At 40.5% G+C, this 16,730-nt stretch overlaps 1 protein-coding gene across 1 annotated transcript in view; it reads right to left on the minus strand.

Annotated features, from left to right (window-relative positions):
* The window catches only part of LOC148878258 (NADH:ubiquinone oxidoreductase, 17.2kDa subunit), a 39,825-nt gene that overhangs the window by 18,833 nt on the left and 4,262 nt on the right, over positions 1-16,730 (minus strand). Inside the window, exon 4 of the mRNA XM_088951620.1 lies at positions 1,601-1,652. Coding sequence (XP_088807746.1) covers positions 1,601-1,652 — 52 coding nt within the window. The remainder of the gene's footprint in view (positions 1-1,600; positions 1,653-16,730) is intronic.

A 16,730-nucleotide genomic window follows, 5' to 3' on the forward strand; every position in this document is an offset into this window, starting at 1 on the left:
ACAACATATCTTCTCCCTTCTAATGTACTAAAATCCTGCCAGTTTATCTGCTTACCTTTTGAACAGGCTCCAGCTATGAACTCTCTTAGCCACTCGATCACTTCTAATCCTTCCAGCAATATTGTACCCTTTTTCTCTTCCCTTACCTTCAGGCTTACCTTACCCTTGATTCTCATCTCTTCGAACAGGAAATTTTTTGCTTCTATCTTCAAGGATCTCCTCCACTGACCTGCCCGCACAAACTCCATTTCTACCTTCCCCTTCATGCACCTTTTGGATTCTTCTTGCACAAAGTGGCAACTTTCAGAGTTAAACCCACCGACAGCTAGTAGATCTTCGCCGGCATGATTACACCATAGGTGTCAAGCCACCTGAAAACCATAGTTTTCAAGGCGCCAAGGTGAGGCTAGGCAATTGGGGGCGCCTTACCAGTCTCTCCTCCATTAGCGTCCTCTAAATGTTCATTTAATAATCTTTCAAAATAGTCTTTTGGAAATAGGCCTATTCTTGAACCTGATATGGTAGAAAGGTAGGAAGAATTTCATGAATGACCTTCCAAGGAGCAGCCAAGGTAGCTCTTAGCTATTTAGAGAACACACTTGACGCAATCCAATAGATAAGTTATGAAATATGAATCTTTGAAGTTCAAAATTGCAAATTCTTCGGTCGTGATCCACTGAATCGTGATTGGCCTTGCCTTGTTGGTCAGTCGACACCGTCTCTGCTAAATGGTACTCTGTTTTGAGTTCTCACCTTGATTGCCGTTCAAAAAGACTCAAAACTTCAAACAGAGGACTGAGGGAGGTTATAAGAAAGCCCCTTTTTTCTTCTTTATTATTATTTTTTTAAGCTGTGACTGGGAGTATCTTAATATCCTGCTCCCGGTCCAGCAAACTTAAGGACTTAACAATGGGACACCTCATTTAGTCTAGATGAGCTTTAGTTAGCTCACTAGATACCCCCGCCTAATTGGGTTATAAGCTATTTTTAAGTTTATCTGATATTATGGGCTCACAAATAAGCCCATTTTCTTTCACTACAAATTATGCTTTCAACATCCAATAAGACCCTTATTATTATCTTTAATTCTTTCTTTCTTCTGTTCTGGGTAATTAATTATATATCTCCATGGGTGCTCCTAAAAAATATTACATATCGAGTCAAAAAGACAACAAAAATTAATGAGAAGGAACACATAAAATGTTGTTTGGTGACTAGTAGGAACATATGGCCATAATGACTTTCTGTTTAGCTTATGAAGAAATTTCTAGATTTTGTTGTTGTTGTCAATATCAGTATTGTTTTTGTTGGCAGCAACAGTTAATATGAAAACGAACACACAAATAATTTTTGTTGTTGTTGTGTGGATTTTGTTCTTTCCATGCAAAAGATGCTACAACGATTGTAATGTGTGGTTTGCATCCTACCTACAAGCTCTTGGACTATTCTAGGAAAGTTATAGATCACATCAAAGTCTTAGTTTTCATGGAATAGGATCACCTAGAAAATACGTAACCATTTGGTACAGGGAATATGAACTTGAAATCACCAAGCAACCAATTATACGAGAAGTGGAAAGTTAATAAGAAAGGATGCTTACGGGCAACATTAAGTTTGACACGTTCACGCCTTGTCTCCAGTTCGAGCATTTCCTACAAATTGGAACGAACAACAATATTAGAAAACAAGAGCAAAGTAGTCAAAACAAAATACTAGTTCAAGCAAGAGTTGATACAAAGACAAGGTTTGAAATGCAGCATAAGCTAATCAGGGTCAATTGGAAAAATGGCTCACATTTCTTGAAGGATCCTTAGTGCAATAGAGTATGCCTATGGAGTTATTCCCCTTTCTTTTTTTGTGATAGCTGAAGATAAATAAGTTGTTATGGGATAGTAATATGAAACAAATGGAAACGATGTGGTTTGGACCCCAATAGATTTTTTTACGAGTAACAACATAATTTTATTAATTTAAAAGAAAGAGTTATAAATCGAGGAAAAAGAAAAAACAAGAAAAAGTTTATCCGCAATTTGGAGAAATCTCAGAAAACGGGGGTTATGACCATGGGGTACACAGGCCCAATTGCCCCCTAGAGGAACCGCTAATAGATGGTGTGGCTGAAGCAGATCCCCCAAATACTTTGAGTTTTCTTGTTGAATGTCGGTGAAGGGTGGACACTCCGATGAAATGAGAGAAATGATATGAGTGAACTCCAGTGAGGTTTTACAGAATGTCGGTGAAGGGAGAGAACTGTGGTGTGTGACACATTGATGTTTTGTAGGGGATTTCCAAGGAGGTCTCCGATGGGGAGAAGGAGATGGGAGGCTACGAACTGATATTACAGAGGCAGATCAGACGCGAGAATCAGGAAAGACTTCTATAGTAAAGCAGCAATTGTGGCTAGAGCATGGTAGGATTATGGAGCCTTGGAACTGAGAAAAGTTGGGGACAGTCTGGTGGTTGTGACGGAGACCCAGGGGGTGGAAGATAGAAAGTTGTTTTTGCAGGGTTGTCTAGTGGGAAGGTTTCGGTGGGGAACCGGGATTAGAGAAGTTGAAAGTTGGACAACCAGAACTTGGAGGGAAGTGGGAGGTGATAAAGTGAAAAAAATGGCGGATGAACTATTCTTGTTCATCTTCCCGTCAAAGACTGAAGCAAACAGGGTCCTCAGAAATGGCCCTTGGCAAATGGGTAGGAACTCACTGTTGCTCGACTGGTGGGGGGAAAGTGTTGGCTATTTCTATCCTGAATCAAAGTCATATTCCAACTAGAGTGACTCCATTTGGATAAGAATATTTGGTCTCCCTCTAATACTTTGGTGTCCAAGTGTGATAAAAATGATTGGAGATAGATGCAGGGGTTTCTTAGAGACGGACGACTCTCCACCGAAACTCCAAACTTGTGAGTGGATCGGTATGAAGGTGAGACAAGGAAGGTCCATTCCAGAGAAAGTAGGTATCGTAATGGGGAAGATCCTTTTTTCGATCACAATATAGCTAGAACACCTTCCGAGTGCTAGTAAATGGAACCCGCGGTTTGTGGAAGATGAATCAACTAAAAAAAGAGGGGAAGTGGGCTCGATGATCTCGAAGACTCTTGTGCTAGAAGAAGAAGGGGAGAGTCGGCAATCAAAAAATTTTCAGAAAAAGAGAACCTCCAAGGCTCCAACTATCCTCGTCCGCAACATCGCCAGCCAGAGAACTCTCTTGCGTAGGTGACCAGGGAAGGGGATGATGGCAACACAGATGAGAGAGCTTTGAGCCATTCATTCTGTAAGAGGATGGACGGCCAAGATGGGAGAGTTGGGGTAATCATAAGGGGGAATTTCAAATTTTAAAAGAGGGTCAAGGGGGTGTAGTGGCGATAGACCACTTGAAGAAGTTAATTAAAGAATGTGTTGTGGAAATGCAAGTGGCATTCAAAGGGGGAGAAGTGTTGATGAAAACAGGAGAATTAGAATGCATGTCAGCCTCGAGTCCTATTGAAGTTACAGATTCGGGTATGCGAGCAAACCCACATGAGTTGCAGTTGACCCATTTGGACGTTAGTCCGATGCGAGGTAAGGAAATGCAACAAGCAAAAAAAGCCCAAAGTGAACTTAGGCCTAGGTTGGGCAGACCAAATTTAAACCTAGTTCACCCAAGTCCTGGGTGGCAGAGACAACCTCCGAAGAGAAAGGAAACACCTATAGAGTCTAATGAACGGAGGTGCACTTCTTTCAATAGCGAGGAGATGAAAAAACAAAGGCAATGGTATCCCCCCCCTTCCGGTTCGATTCTCTCAGTCTTTGGAGATGATGCAGTTGAAGTCCCCTCATTATCCTTTGGTACAAGAGGTGGATGACCCTGCGGAAGTAACCCCCTTAGCTGTTGTCGTGAATGACAACCAAAATGTTTTTTCAAGTGTCGATCAGCAAATGGAGAACTCTCTAACAAGAGCAACCAGACAACCTGCAGTTATACCCCTTGGAGAGAACTCCAATCTGTCGATCAACAATAAGGGATAAAAGCAGTACGACCGTTGTCGCAGGGAGGTAAGTCTTCTAAACCTCCTCCTTCTTCCACTTTGGTCTCTTCGAAGATGATTGGCCTAGGGAAGTTCTTAGGGGTTTTGCTGGAGGGTACGAAAGAGGAGACCATTACTTATTTGGAGGGGATGGAGCAAAGGATCCTTATGGAGAGGGGGAAAATGGCAACAAAGAAGGGGGTACTTCTACGAAAAAGAGTAGGGAAATGGTGAGGCTTACCTGGGGACTGAATGACAAGACGGGTGGTGAAGGGGGATCAAGGGGGAACAAAAAGAATTGAGAAGAGTAGGTTGTGTTTGTCTATGCAGCCAGATAAGTTTAAATGGAGTTAAAAAAAAATTGTCTTGGAATGTCAGAGGTTTAGGGTCAATAAGGAGGAGGTTGGTGGTGTGTGATGTGCTGAAAAGATCCAAACCAAATATTGTTTTGCTGCAAAAAACCAAGCTAGAAATCTTGGATGCTTCAATAATCCGAAGTATTTGGGGTAAGAGCCAGGTGAGATGGAGAACAAAGCCGGCTAGGGGCAGTGCAGGTGGTTTAGTAATTTTGTGGGATCCTTCGGTGTGTAGGGTTCTGTCCCATAGAATTGGGGAGTTTTCTATTTCTCTTTTGTTGGAGCTTGCTAATGGAAAGTGTGTGTCAGGTAACAAATGTATATGGGCCATTAGAAACAAACCAAAGGAATGCTTTTTGGGAGGAAATAGCAGTTGTGTGAGGCTCTTCTACTTGCCCCTGGGCAATAGAAGGGGATTTTAATGTCACCCTATCAATTGAGGAGAAGAACACTAGAAGTAGAAGGACAAGGTCTATGAATCTCTTTGATGATTTTGTCAATAATTTGGAACTACTTGATCTTCCTCTTGTGAGTGGTAATTTCACTTGGACAAATAACCAAGATGCACCCACTTTAGTTAGATTGAACAGATTTTTGGTTACCACAAACTGGGATGTTATTCCTAGATTTTAAGCAAATGATAATGCCCAGACCAGTTTCAGATCATTCTCTAATCCAGCTAATCTGTGGAGAAAGGGACAAGGTGAAAACCCCCTGATATATAAGGGAATATGTCAATTGTCATAGCCCAGCACCCACTGATTGGCACCCCCTAGTATTGTTTGTGGAGTCTCATTTTACAATAATCTATTAGAGCTGAAGCTGTTTAACTAAGTAAGCTCCCATAAGAAGGGCTCTACCTTCTGCTTCTGTGTAATCAGAGAATATCCTCATCAGCTTTGATAAGAACTCCACCTGTCAGCTGACCCAGGATTTCTTTAATAGACTTTTGACTTCACATTAGGCCACATGCGCACACACACGGGGGAGCTGATGTTTCAGGAAGGACTGCAGGATTTCCTGGAGATTTCTTCTCATGTCATCATAGGTTATACCTCTGAACTCTCTTCTCAGTAACTAATCACAGTGCATGATAATAAGTGATTCCTTGATTCCTATGTGCATGCCTCTTTATCTCAGAAATCTTTCCATTTCTTTCTTCATGCACACACTCACATGATGTCCTTCCAATATAGCCTCTCTCTTGATCTAAGCCTTTGGCCCCTTTATTGACTAACTATATCCAAAACCAAAAAGAACTGCTAACAAGTGTTGGCTGACTATATCCAAATCCAAAAAGAATTGCTAATAGTATTGACTGCACAGTGAAGAAAGAGGTGACCAGCTGATTCCCCATCTTGTAAGCACATGATACACACCAAGGGGAGATGTGGGATCACCATAATCTATTATCCTGTACAGTGTTTTAAAAAGGTGCACCTAGGCGCAGAGGCAAGGCTAAGGTGCACAACCATTGGACAGGCGCTCGCCTTTGCACCTCAGGCCAAGCAACAGGCTGCCCAGGCAAGCGTCTGGATGATGTGAAGGGATGAAAGATCCATCGTGCGAACGCCCAAATCTTGCGGAATAAAGGGGGCGAATTTCAAAAATAATTTTCTCCCTTCAACTAGGAATCGCATTCCCTATTTAGAAAATCATATTTTCAAGGATCATTCTTGAACCATAAACTGAACCAGATCTGAACCAAAAGGAGTAGGAGAGGATTATACCTGATACAGAGAAATAATATCCCCCAAAGAAGGTGTTCACGCCCAAGGAAGGATTCAAAGACTGCTCCCACTGAAAATGGCACAGTGTAGGATGGAGTAGAATCAGCAGTATTCTTCTCCAAGAATTTTGTCATTCGCAAGAAACAGCAGAATGGCACGTGATCACAGCTTCCAATCAATTCTTTCTCAAAGAACTGAAGTCAAGATCGAATCTTGACTTCTCCCACAACTGGAGATCGAACTGGCAAATAGGGCAGCAAAAACAAGGAGGCGGCAAAAAGAATTCTACAGGGTTGCTTAATTCTTTCTTCTGTGATTTCAGCTATGAAGAGGATCTGATTATGTGTCTTCTAAAGGCTGTCGCCCCCTCCTTCTTTTGCTAACCTAAAAGATCAGCTCCTAATCCAATTAGGAGCTACTTATCCAAATCATTTTTGGATCAGCCATCTCTTTAGGTGATAAGGATAAACCCTTATCTTATCTATAGATTAGATTAGCTTTCTCCTAATTTCATTAGGAGGTTCCTAGATCTGAATCACATTTAGATATGAACTCTCTGAGTAGATAGGGTCAAGACCCTATCCTATCTGCTTATCCATCTCAGAATTCGCCCCATAATTAACTAATTAAATAGCCCAGTTCGAAATGGGCTTTAGGCCCATTAAGCTTATGTGCTCACTTAAACTTCCTAACTGTTGCCCAGTTGGCCTTCCTTGTATGGCATGGGACCTAAGCATTGATCTACACATCAGCCACATGGGTTTGGCCCAACCTTTGTTACAAGGCCTGGCCGAATACATTGTTATAGACAGTGCACCCCGTGAAACCCATCAAATGGGCTCTATGGGCCCAACACTTACTCTAAGTGGTTCTTGAGCCAAGCCACCTTGTAACACCCAGTGACTGTGGGCAGATGCAAGATTATCCCATCAGGTACTACCCTCAATGGTCTTACACACAACCTCTCAGCCCATAATGATCATACACTGCCCAACAAGATAAGACCTCTCCTTCGACTGCAAGGAACAGTGTTGCACTCTCTACTTATATGGATCCCGGGAATTAAAACATTTTGCAAACATTTTAGAAACCATAATATATATACTTTTATATCTCATTTAAAATATATTTTGCAAAACAAATCTCAACGATTGAAATCGGCTGCCGGCAGTCTTGGTTTCCATCAGTGAGAGTGCATCCCCGATCATTACCTTTGTCCGACAAAGGGGTTGATCCTGTCACTACGATCACCCACTCAGATGAATTCTCAGACTATCCCAACATACCCAGGTTTTGACCCCCGCTAAGGATCTCACTGATTAGTACATCAAAGACAGCCCAATCCAACACCCAGTGCAGTATCATAATCGAGTCTAGGGGTCGGGTGTAACATTCCAGTTTTGCCCATTAATCTCCAAGGTCCAGAGCAATAATGGAAATCTAGTCTAGTTCAAAGATTCAATTTATCCTACACTGTATGTGCCTAGGGTCTCACCCTAGCAGCTGAGACAGGCCACCCCAACCGACTTGGTGGCACCACAGTGTCAGCCTTATCAGGACAGGTCTCCCCAGACCGACCCACTGCCTATGAACATTCTAAACTAACACGAGTCTCATTAAGTGTCCAGTTTAAGGGTATTTCACAGAAACATACCAAGGGAACATGAATCAAATATTCATTTACAATAAACTCATAAAGTACATCATTCTGATTGAAGCTAAGGGCATACAAAATTGTCTAGCATGATGTCTAAACACTCCAACCTAAACAAATTTCGAAAATATATTAAAAAAAAATACAAAATAGGAAACTTGGGAGAAAAGGAAGCTGAATCGACAGGGTCTTTGCCAAAACAACCAAAAGAAGGAAAAAAAAAAGAAGAAAAAAGGTCTGGAGGGAAGAGTTCCTACGTCCAAAAGTAAGACTCCAAACCAGACTACCAGAGGAAGCTGAAGCTCATCCAGATCTAGTTCAAGCTCAAGTTCCTCCAAGACTCCAAGCCTGAATCAAACAAAGCTACAGGTATGTATATATTTTATTTTCTTCTTCTTCCTGTGGCAGTCAAGGCTGAGAAAACAGAGGCTCTGCCCCATTTTTTGAGCAATCCAACCAAGCTGTGAAGCAACTCAGCCTTCTTCTTCATCTTCTTCGTACAAAACCTGCATAAAAACAGGGGCTCCGCCCCATTTATTTTTTTGGTTTTCTCAATAAAACAGGGGCTCCGCCCCTGTCTCTTTTTGTTTTTAATGTTAAATCAGGGGTGGAGCTCCATTATTCTTCTTCATACACAACCTGCACAAAAACAGGGGCTCCACCCCCTTTTTTTTTCAGTTTTCTCAGTAAAACAGGGGCTCCACCCTTTCTCTTCTTCTTCTTCTTCTTTCTACATAGACTTGCAGTCTTGCAGTCTTGTTTCTTGCACAAAACAGGGGCTACGCCCCCATTTGTTTTTTCAGTTTTTATCATAAAAACAGGGGAGCCGATTCCACCCCAATTTTTTTCAAATTTCATTAAAACAGAGGCTCTGCCCCACTGTTTTTCAGTTGTTATCATAAAAACAGGGGATCCACCCCATTTGTTTTAGTTTTTCTCATTAAAACAGATAGTTTTTCAGTTTTTATCATAAAAACAGGGGATCTGCCCCTTTTTTTCAGTTTTTCTCATTAAAAACAGGGTCTCCACCCCATTGTTTTTTAGTTTTTATCATTAAAACTGCCCATTCTTCTTTATAGTTTCTACAAGGACTTGCATACTTGCATACTTGCAGAATTGCAGTCTTGCTTCTTAGTTCTTACACAAAAACAATGGCTTTGCCTCATTTTTTTTCAGTTTTTTCTCATTAAAACAGTTCAGTTTTTCTCATTATCAAATAGAATATTTTATTTATTTGTGTTATTATCAAGTAGAATAATTTATTTATGTTCAAACATAGATTCACAAATATGAGTATTGATAGTTGCAAATTGCAATTTGTTATCTGCCAATAGTAAATTTTGCGAAGCAAAGCAAAGAGATGAGAGATAAGTCCGACAATACTCAAGAAAGCAATAGGAAATATCCGGGCTGGAAATATTGTTATTTGCAAGATCCAAAGAATATAAATTCTGTCACTTGCAAATTTTGTGACAAAGTGACAAATGGAGGGATCAATAGAGCAAAAGAGCATTTAATTGGTGGAAGAAGAAATGTGAAAGTCTGTCCTAAATGCCCAAAAGATGTGAAACAAGAGATATTAGCATACATGAAGAGAAAAAAAAAAATCAATGAAAGAGGACATAGTTGGAAGTCAAGAGAGCAGAATTCCTGATTTTTTTATTGGAAACGGTAACTTCATTAATATAACTTAAGAATAACTTTTCAGATTTAAGTACAACTGTCAACCCCTAAGTAGGTGTTGAGCCCCTAGTAATCTTTCTTACAAAACTGCCCAGAACATTCTCTCCCTCACAGTCCCTTGTTTAACCAACGTGTCAGCTAAACCATTAGCTGATCTCCTTGTCCATTTGAAGCATTCACCGATCCCCCTTGTTATGCTGAGGATTTCCCTTATGGGCTGTCTATAAATCCAGGCTCCCAACTTACTAGATTGCAGCCACTCAATCAACAATTTAGAGTCTCAATTTGGTGTAACCCCAATTGTTTGGCATATCTTACACCTTGAAGCAAGGCCATCACCTCCGCTCTCAATGAGTCCCCCACTCCTATTGGTCCTGAAAACAAAGCCACAATTTTGCTGTTTTCATCTCTGAATACCCCCATACCTAAAGGGCCCGGGTTACCTCTTGAACTCCCATTGAAGTTCAATTTCACTCTTTGTTGTGTTGGTGGGGACCACAATTCCTGCACAATAGGTTTCATGGAAGTTGTAGATGCCACCACTTCCCAATTCCTGTAAATGTCTTCAGCTGAGAAGTCTTTAAACAAATCCAAAGTTTTCAACCATTGAACAGTCATAATAATTATCCTTTCTACAATTGCCTCCTTGGATTTCTCCACTCCTTTAAAGATTTTATTGTTCCTTTCTTCCCAAACTGACCATAAGATAGCTGCTCTTGTGGCTCTCCACATTATCTTCCATGTCTCTTCAGTACCTTAAAAAGCTTGGGTCAAAAAGGCTTGCCACATTTGGGGGAGGTGTCCACCTACAACCAAAGATAAAAGAGAACCAGGTCCAAATAAAACACACAAACGGGCAAGAAATTAATAGGGGTGTGATTGTCTCACTAGATCCCAAGCAGAGGCTACAAACATGGGGTGATAGGCATACATATCTAGAGTATTGATTTTTTGGAGAACCACCTCCCAACAAAAAGCCTGAATTTTGGGGGGTACGGGCTGACACCAAATCTCCTTTGAAGGAAAGCTCCTTACAAGGTTTGATGATTGAATGAGGACATCAAAAAAGGAAGAACAAGTGAACACGCCAAATGGGGAAGGTTTCCAAATTCTACTGTCCAAACAAGATTGATCCGGGTAGGTTGACCCTAGAAGGTTAATTAATTCATCCACCATTATCATTTCCGACTCCCTTAGACCTCTCCTCAAACCCAAGTCCCAAGAGTTATCAGTAAAAACTTAAGAGATCACTTTTCTTTTATTTTCAAAAAGTGAATAAATAGAAGGGAACCTTTCATTAAGGGGAATGTCTCCAACCCAAGCATCTTACCAAAACAACACTTTATTTCCTGCACAAGCATCAAATTTGACGTAAGGAAGGAATGAAGGTAAAATACCATGAATAGCTTTCTAGGGAGAGCATCGAGAAGCCTTGGGGTCGACTCCTGCATCCCAACCATTGTCTACCAATCCATGAATGCTAATAATCACTCTATGCCAAAGTCTATCTTGTTCCAATGGCAATCTCCATAATCATTTCCCCAATAATGTTGTGTTTCTTAGCCTAAGATTTCCTATTCATAGGCTCCCTTCATCTCTACTTCTAGAAACCACCTCCCATTTCACTAGGTGGCCTCTTTTGGTGCCTCCTGGTTCCCAAAGGAAGTTCCTAATAATCTTCTCTAGCTGGTTTGCCACTTTCACCGGTATCCTTAAGGTAAATAGGAAGTACACCGGTAAGTTAGCCAAAGTTGACTTTATTAGGGTTATCCTACCTCCCAAAGAAATGTAGTTTCTCTTCCAATTCGCAAGTCTCTTTCTAAATCTCTCAATCACTAGATACCAGAAACCATCCATATTAGGATTTCCTCCCAAAGGTAGTCCCAAATATTGTAGTGGCCAATCCCCTACTTCACACCCCAATAGTCCAGCTAGTCGAATCACCTCTTCACTCCCTAAATTTACTCCTGCCACACAACTCTTGCCCCAATTAATCTTAAGGTTGGAGATCCTCTCAAATTTATGGACTATCCTTTTTAGGTTCATGAGTTCTTTTGTTTTCCCTTCACAAAACAAAATAATATCATCTACAAATTGTAGGTGTGTAACTGCCACTTCATCCCTTCCAACACTCCAACCACTAACCATACTGTTGGCATCTGCCTTTATGATCAACTCACTCAACACATCAATTACCAGAGTAAAAAGGAAGGGAGATAGAAGATCTCCTTGTCTTAGGCCCCTTTTGGCAGGAAAAAAATCTCTTGCTACTCCATTTACCAGAATTGAAAAATGACATGAAGAAATGCAACCCTTCACCCATTTACACCATCTCTCTCTGAAACCCCTATGCTTAAGAATTTCCAACAAAAACTCCCAATCCACCATGTCATAGGCTTTCTCTAAGTCCAACTTGCAAGACGGTCCCTTTTGTTTTTTCCTTCTTCTAAACTTTACACATTCATTGGCAATGAGAATTTGATTCATTATTTATCTCCCAAACACAAAAGCCCCTTGATTGGAGAAATCATCGAGGGAAGAACATATTTTATTCTTAGGGTTAAAACCTTGGAAATGATTTTGTACATGCTTCCTATCAGACTTATGGGCCTAAATTCCTTCGGATGGATTGCATCCACTTTCTTTGGTATCAAAGCGATGAAAGTTGCATTTGCACCTAAGTTAAATTTGCCCCTCTCATAGAACTCATCAAACACCTCCATCAAGTCACCCCCAATTATTTCCCAACAATCTTGATAGAAAGCCATCGTAAAACCATTAGGTCCTGGGGCTTTAGATCTCTCCATCGAGAAGACTGCAATTTTCACTTCCTGACTCTCAAATTTCCTTTCCAAGGAATCCAACAACTCTCTATTCCCAACCCTCCAGTCCAGGACCTCTAGGTTTTCTCTTGACCTCCTTGGACCCTCATAGAGTGGTTTGAAGTGATTCACAAAGGCTTGGGCTATGTCCTCATCTCTTGTCAACACTTGCCCATTCCATTCCAATTTCAACACTGAGTTTTTCCTCTTTCTCCCATTTGCCAACATATGGAAAAAACGGGTATTGCCATCCCCTTCCTTGAGCCATTGACATCTAGATTTTTGTCTCCAAGTATCCTCCTTTTTTCTTAGAATGTCTTCCAAATCCTTCTTCAACCCCCATCTCTCTTTCCTCTCTTCTGAACTCAAACTTCTCTCAGCTTCCTCACCATCTAGCTCCTCTATTATACTGAGAATTTCCTGTTTTCTTTCTTCAATCTTTCCAAAACTCTCTTTATTCCACAACTTAATTCTTGCTTTCAGCAACTGAAATTTCTTATAGAATCTATAACCCTTGCATCTGAAATCCACTTCCCACCACTCCACCTTTAGCAAGAATTCAAGGTGCAGAAGCCACATATTCTCAAATCTAAAAGGGCAGGGGCCACCCCCCAATCTCTCTTGGGTCAAACTTATTGGGTAGTGATTGAAACAGGTCTTGGCAGTGCAGTAACTACTAATCCCCGCCAAGCCACTTCCCAATCAGTTGTGAATAGGAATTTGTCTAACTTACAGCAAGTGGGAACCTCTTGAAAATTTGACCAAGTATACTTTGCCCTCTGAATAAGTAAATCCCGCAACTCAAAGGTCTCTATGAAGAGGTTAAACTTCCTCATACTCGTTGTAACCTAGTGATTTGGGTTGTTTAATTCACTCAAAAATCTTATGACATTAAAATCTCCTCCCAAACACCAGGGGCCCTCCCATAGACCTCTCACTACTGCTAACTCCTCCCAAAAGTCCCTCCCTTTCCTTATAAGAGGTGGGTCCATACACATTAGTTAAAACCCATTCCCAGTCATCCATCCTCCTCTTCAACTTAATGGACACTGAATACTTCCCAATTAACTCCTCAGTACACTCCATCTCTGCATTTTTCCACAAAGTTATAATTCCCCCTGAAGCTCCCCAAGACTATGCGTATGCCCAACTTATGTCTCTTGCTGACCAAATACTTCTTACCCAATTCCTATCTAACTCAGACAACTTAGATTCTCGAATCAACACAATATCTGGTTTTTCTCTTCTCAACAGATTCCTAATCACTCCTCTTTTTCTTGAGCTTCCTAACCCTCTTACATTCTAGCTAATCAATTTCATGGAGACCGCGACAAAATACCCTTTAACCAAACAAACCACTCACCGCTTCTTCTTCTCCCTTTTTTCCAAACACTCCCTTTATCATAATCCACCTCACTTAATTTTTTCTTTCTCTGCTTTTTACACCAGCTCTTTTAGATCTAGGCTCCTCTAGCTTCTCTTCCCCCTCTTTCTTTCTATTTGGACCCTTTTTCTTTGTTTTCCCCTTTTGTTTTTTTTTGAGCCAGCTTCTGCATTTAATCTTCCATCACCCGTTACTTCCTCTTCAACAATAGGATTAGGAGTGTCACCCTCCTCATCCATTCCAATCTGTTCGGCCATCTCTTCCTCCACCTGAATTCTAAACAGTTCCATAATCAGCTCCCAAATTCTATCCCCGATTTCCACATCTACAATTTCTGAAAATAAATCTCCAATCACCTCTGTTTCCTGCATTTGATCATTCTGATTGGCAGACTGCAAGGTTGGGTTAGTCTACCTTGTAAGCACAACATACACAGAAATAGAAGAAACATTAGTAGAAACAAAAATCGAGTTCAAAAGAGACTTTTGTAAACATGTAGGATTTACCGGAGGATTTGGCGCCCCTTTAACCCCAATCATTGGCTAAAGTCAGAGGTGCTACCTTCAGAATCACCCTCTAGATAGTTAGCTGTGGGAACAGGGCAGTTTGTAGCTCCACTAAGAGGTTCTGGGTTGACTTTATAGCCCCTACTAATATCCTATATTTGGTCTTGTTCTGAACGCAAATCTCCGCTATTCTTTGTCTTAGATTTTACTTCCCCCAAAATGGTGCCTAATCTCCCTTCCCCTTTGTCAAGCTGGACTGAGAGTCTAGGATGTGTAGTAGAGAGATCGTCATCAAATAGTAGTTTCAAGCCATCTTCCGCTTCTTCCCCAAGCCGAGAGTGGCACTTGCTTTGAATACTTCCAAGGCTAAAGCCTTCAGAGTTCTCTCCTTTCGTACTGTCCTCTAAACTTATCCACCCAGAATCTAATGTTTCATCTATGTTCTTTGTTCTATTGTACCTTGGATTCAGCTTCTCTGGACTAGTAGAGTAGGAAACCGGTCTCGACACCCAAGCAAGCCCCAAACTAGAGCTTATCATCGAGCCTACAGCTGGAGAGTTGTGTTTGGAGGAAGAAATCGCCGCTGCAACTTGATGATTTTGAAAGTATAATTGAAGATGAAGATGAGATGGGGGACAAGGTGGAAGTGCTTGGTGGTGGTGATCACATTCCTTCTGCTTCAGGTTCAAAAAGAAGTTCTAAACAGCCCCCCATAAGAAGGCAAAAGGGGCCTTTGGATAATTTTTTTTCCTACTCCAAGCCCAGAAGAAATTGTGAGTTTGAGAAGAGAACAGAAAAAGATACTATTAGTGGTGCGTATAATAAAGAAGGGAGAGAGCAAGTGTGCATATGCATTGCTAGATGGTTTTATCAAGCTAGTATTCCCTTGAATACCGTACGCTTGAAAAGTTTTGAAGCAAAGGTAGAATCAATAGGGCAATTTGGTTCAGGATTAAAAATCCCAAGTTACCATGAGTTGTGAGTTCCTTTCTTGAAGGAGGTTGATTATACAAAAACATTGCTTCAACACCATAAGGAGTCTTGGGAAAAATGGGGTTGATCTCTTATGTCTGATGGGTGGACGGATAGAAAGGATAGGACCCTCATAATTTTTTTGGTCAATAGCCGTGCGGGGACAATGTTTATAGAGAGCATTGATGTTTCAAGTGAAGTAAAAACAGCTGAGAGGTTATTTATATTGCTTGACAAGATGGTGGAGAGAATTGGTAAGAAAATTGTTCTCCAAGTTATTACTGACGACGCATCAACTTATCTCCTAACCGGTGAATTTTATACTTTGTTATTATTTCTATTTAACTTTCCTCTAGTCTTTTGACATGTTAGAGTCACATTTCTTAATTCTTATTTCTTGAATTGTTTTCTTGTATTCGTAGGGAAGTTTTTTTATGGCAAAGCATCCTCATCTGACATGGACACCGTGTGTTGCCCATTGTTTGGACTTGATATTGGGAGACATTGGAAAGTTGCCTACTGTGAAGAGAACAATTGAGAAGGCAATTGCACTTATGGGGTATATCTATAACCATCCAGATTTATTGAACCTGATGAGGAAGTTCACAAATCAGAGAGAATTGATTAGGCCAGCAAAAACCCGTTTTGCTACTTCCTTTCTCACATTGGAGAATATATACACATAAAAGAAGAATTTGAGAGATTTGTTCAACTCAAAGGAATGGAATGATAGAAAATGGATAAAAGAAGCAAAAGGGAAAAGAATAGGGGAGACAATCATGATGCCCACATTTTGGAATAATGTCATCTTTACTTTTAAAGTGTGTGGCCCCCTTGTTTGTGTATTAAGGTTGGTGGATTGTGAAAACAAACCTTCCATAGGTTATATTTATGAGGCTATGGACCAAGCAAAGGAGGCCATTGACAAGGCATTTGGTGGAAGGAAAGAAAAATATGAAGACATTTTTTAAATTAATGATAAGAGGTGGGAATGCCAAATCCACCAACCATTACATGCAGCTCGTTACTTTTTGAACCCCCAATTTTATTATGATGATCAAGAGAGAATTGAAATAGATGAAGAGGTTATGAAGGGGCTTTTAAAAGTAATTGAGATGATTGAGAAGGACAAGAGCAAGAGAAGTGTAATCACTGATGAAATATCCAAGTACAAGAATGCAGAAGGCACTTTTGGTTTTGATATGGCTATTTCCCAGAGGAAGATTAAAGCACCAGGTAAATAACATTGATTTAATAATTAATATAATATTTGATTCTCTTAATATTTTTAGTTAGTCTAATGATCACTAATTCAGTTAATATTTATATTTTTTTAGATGATTGGTGGACCATATTTGGTGCTTCTACCCCGAATCTACAAAAGATTGCAGTGAAAGTTCTAAGTTTGACATGTAGTGCATCGGGGTGTGAGCAAAATTGGAGTGTATTTGAGCATGTATGCCAAACTGCTACACTAGAATACTTCCATTTTTTTATAAACTATCTTAAATTTACACTTGTTCAATTTTTTGAATTAACAGATTCATACTAAGAAATGAAATCGGTTGGATCAGAAGCGATTGAATGACTTGGTATTTGTTAAGTTCAATCAGATGCT

This window comes from Nelumbo lutea, chromosome 1, assembly GCF_056320005.1.
Source record: "Nelumbo lutea isolate HS-2025 chromosome 1, American lotus-T2T, whole genome shotgun sequence".
NCBI lineage: Eukaryota > Viridiplantae > Streptophyta > Magnoliopsida > Proteales > Nelumbonaceae > Nelumbo > Nelumbo lutea.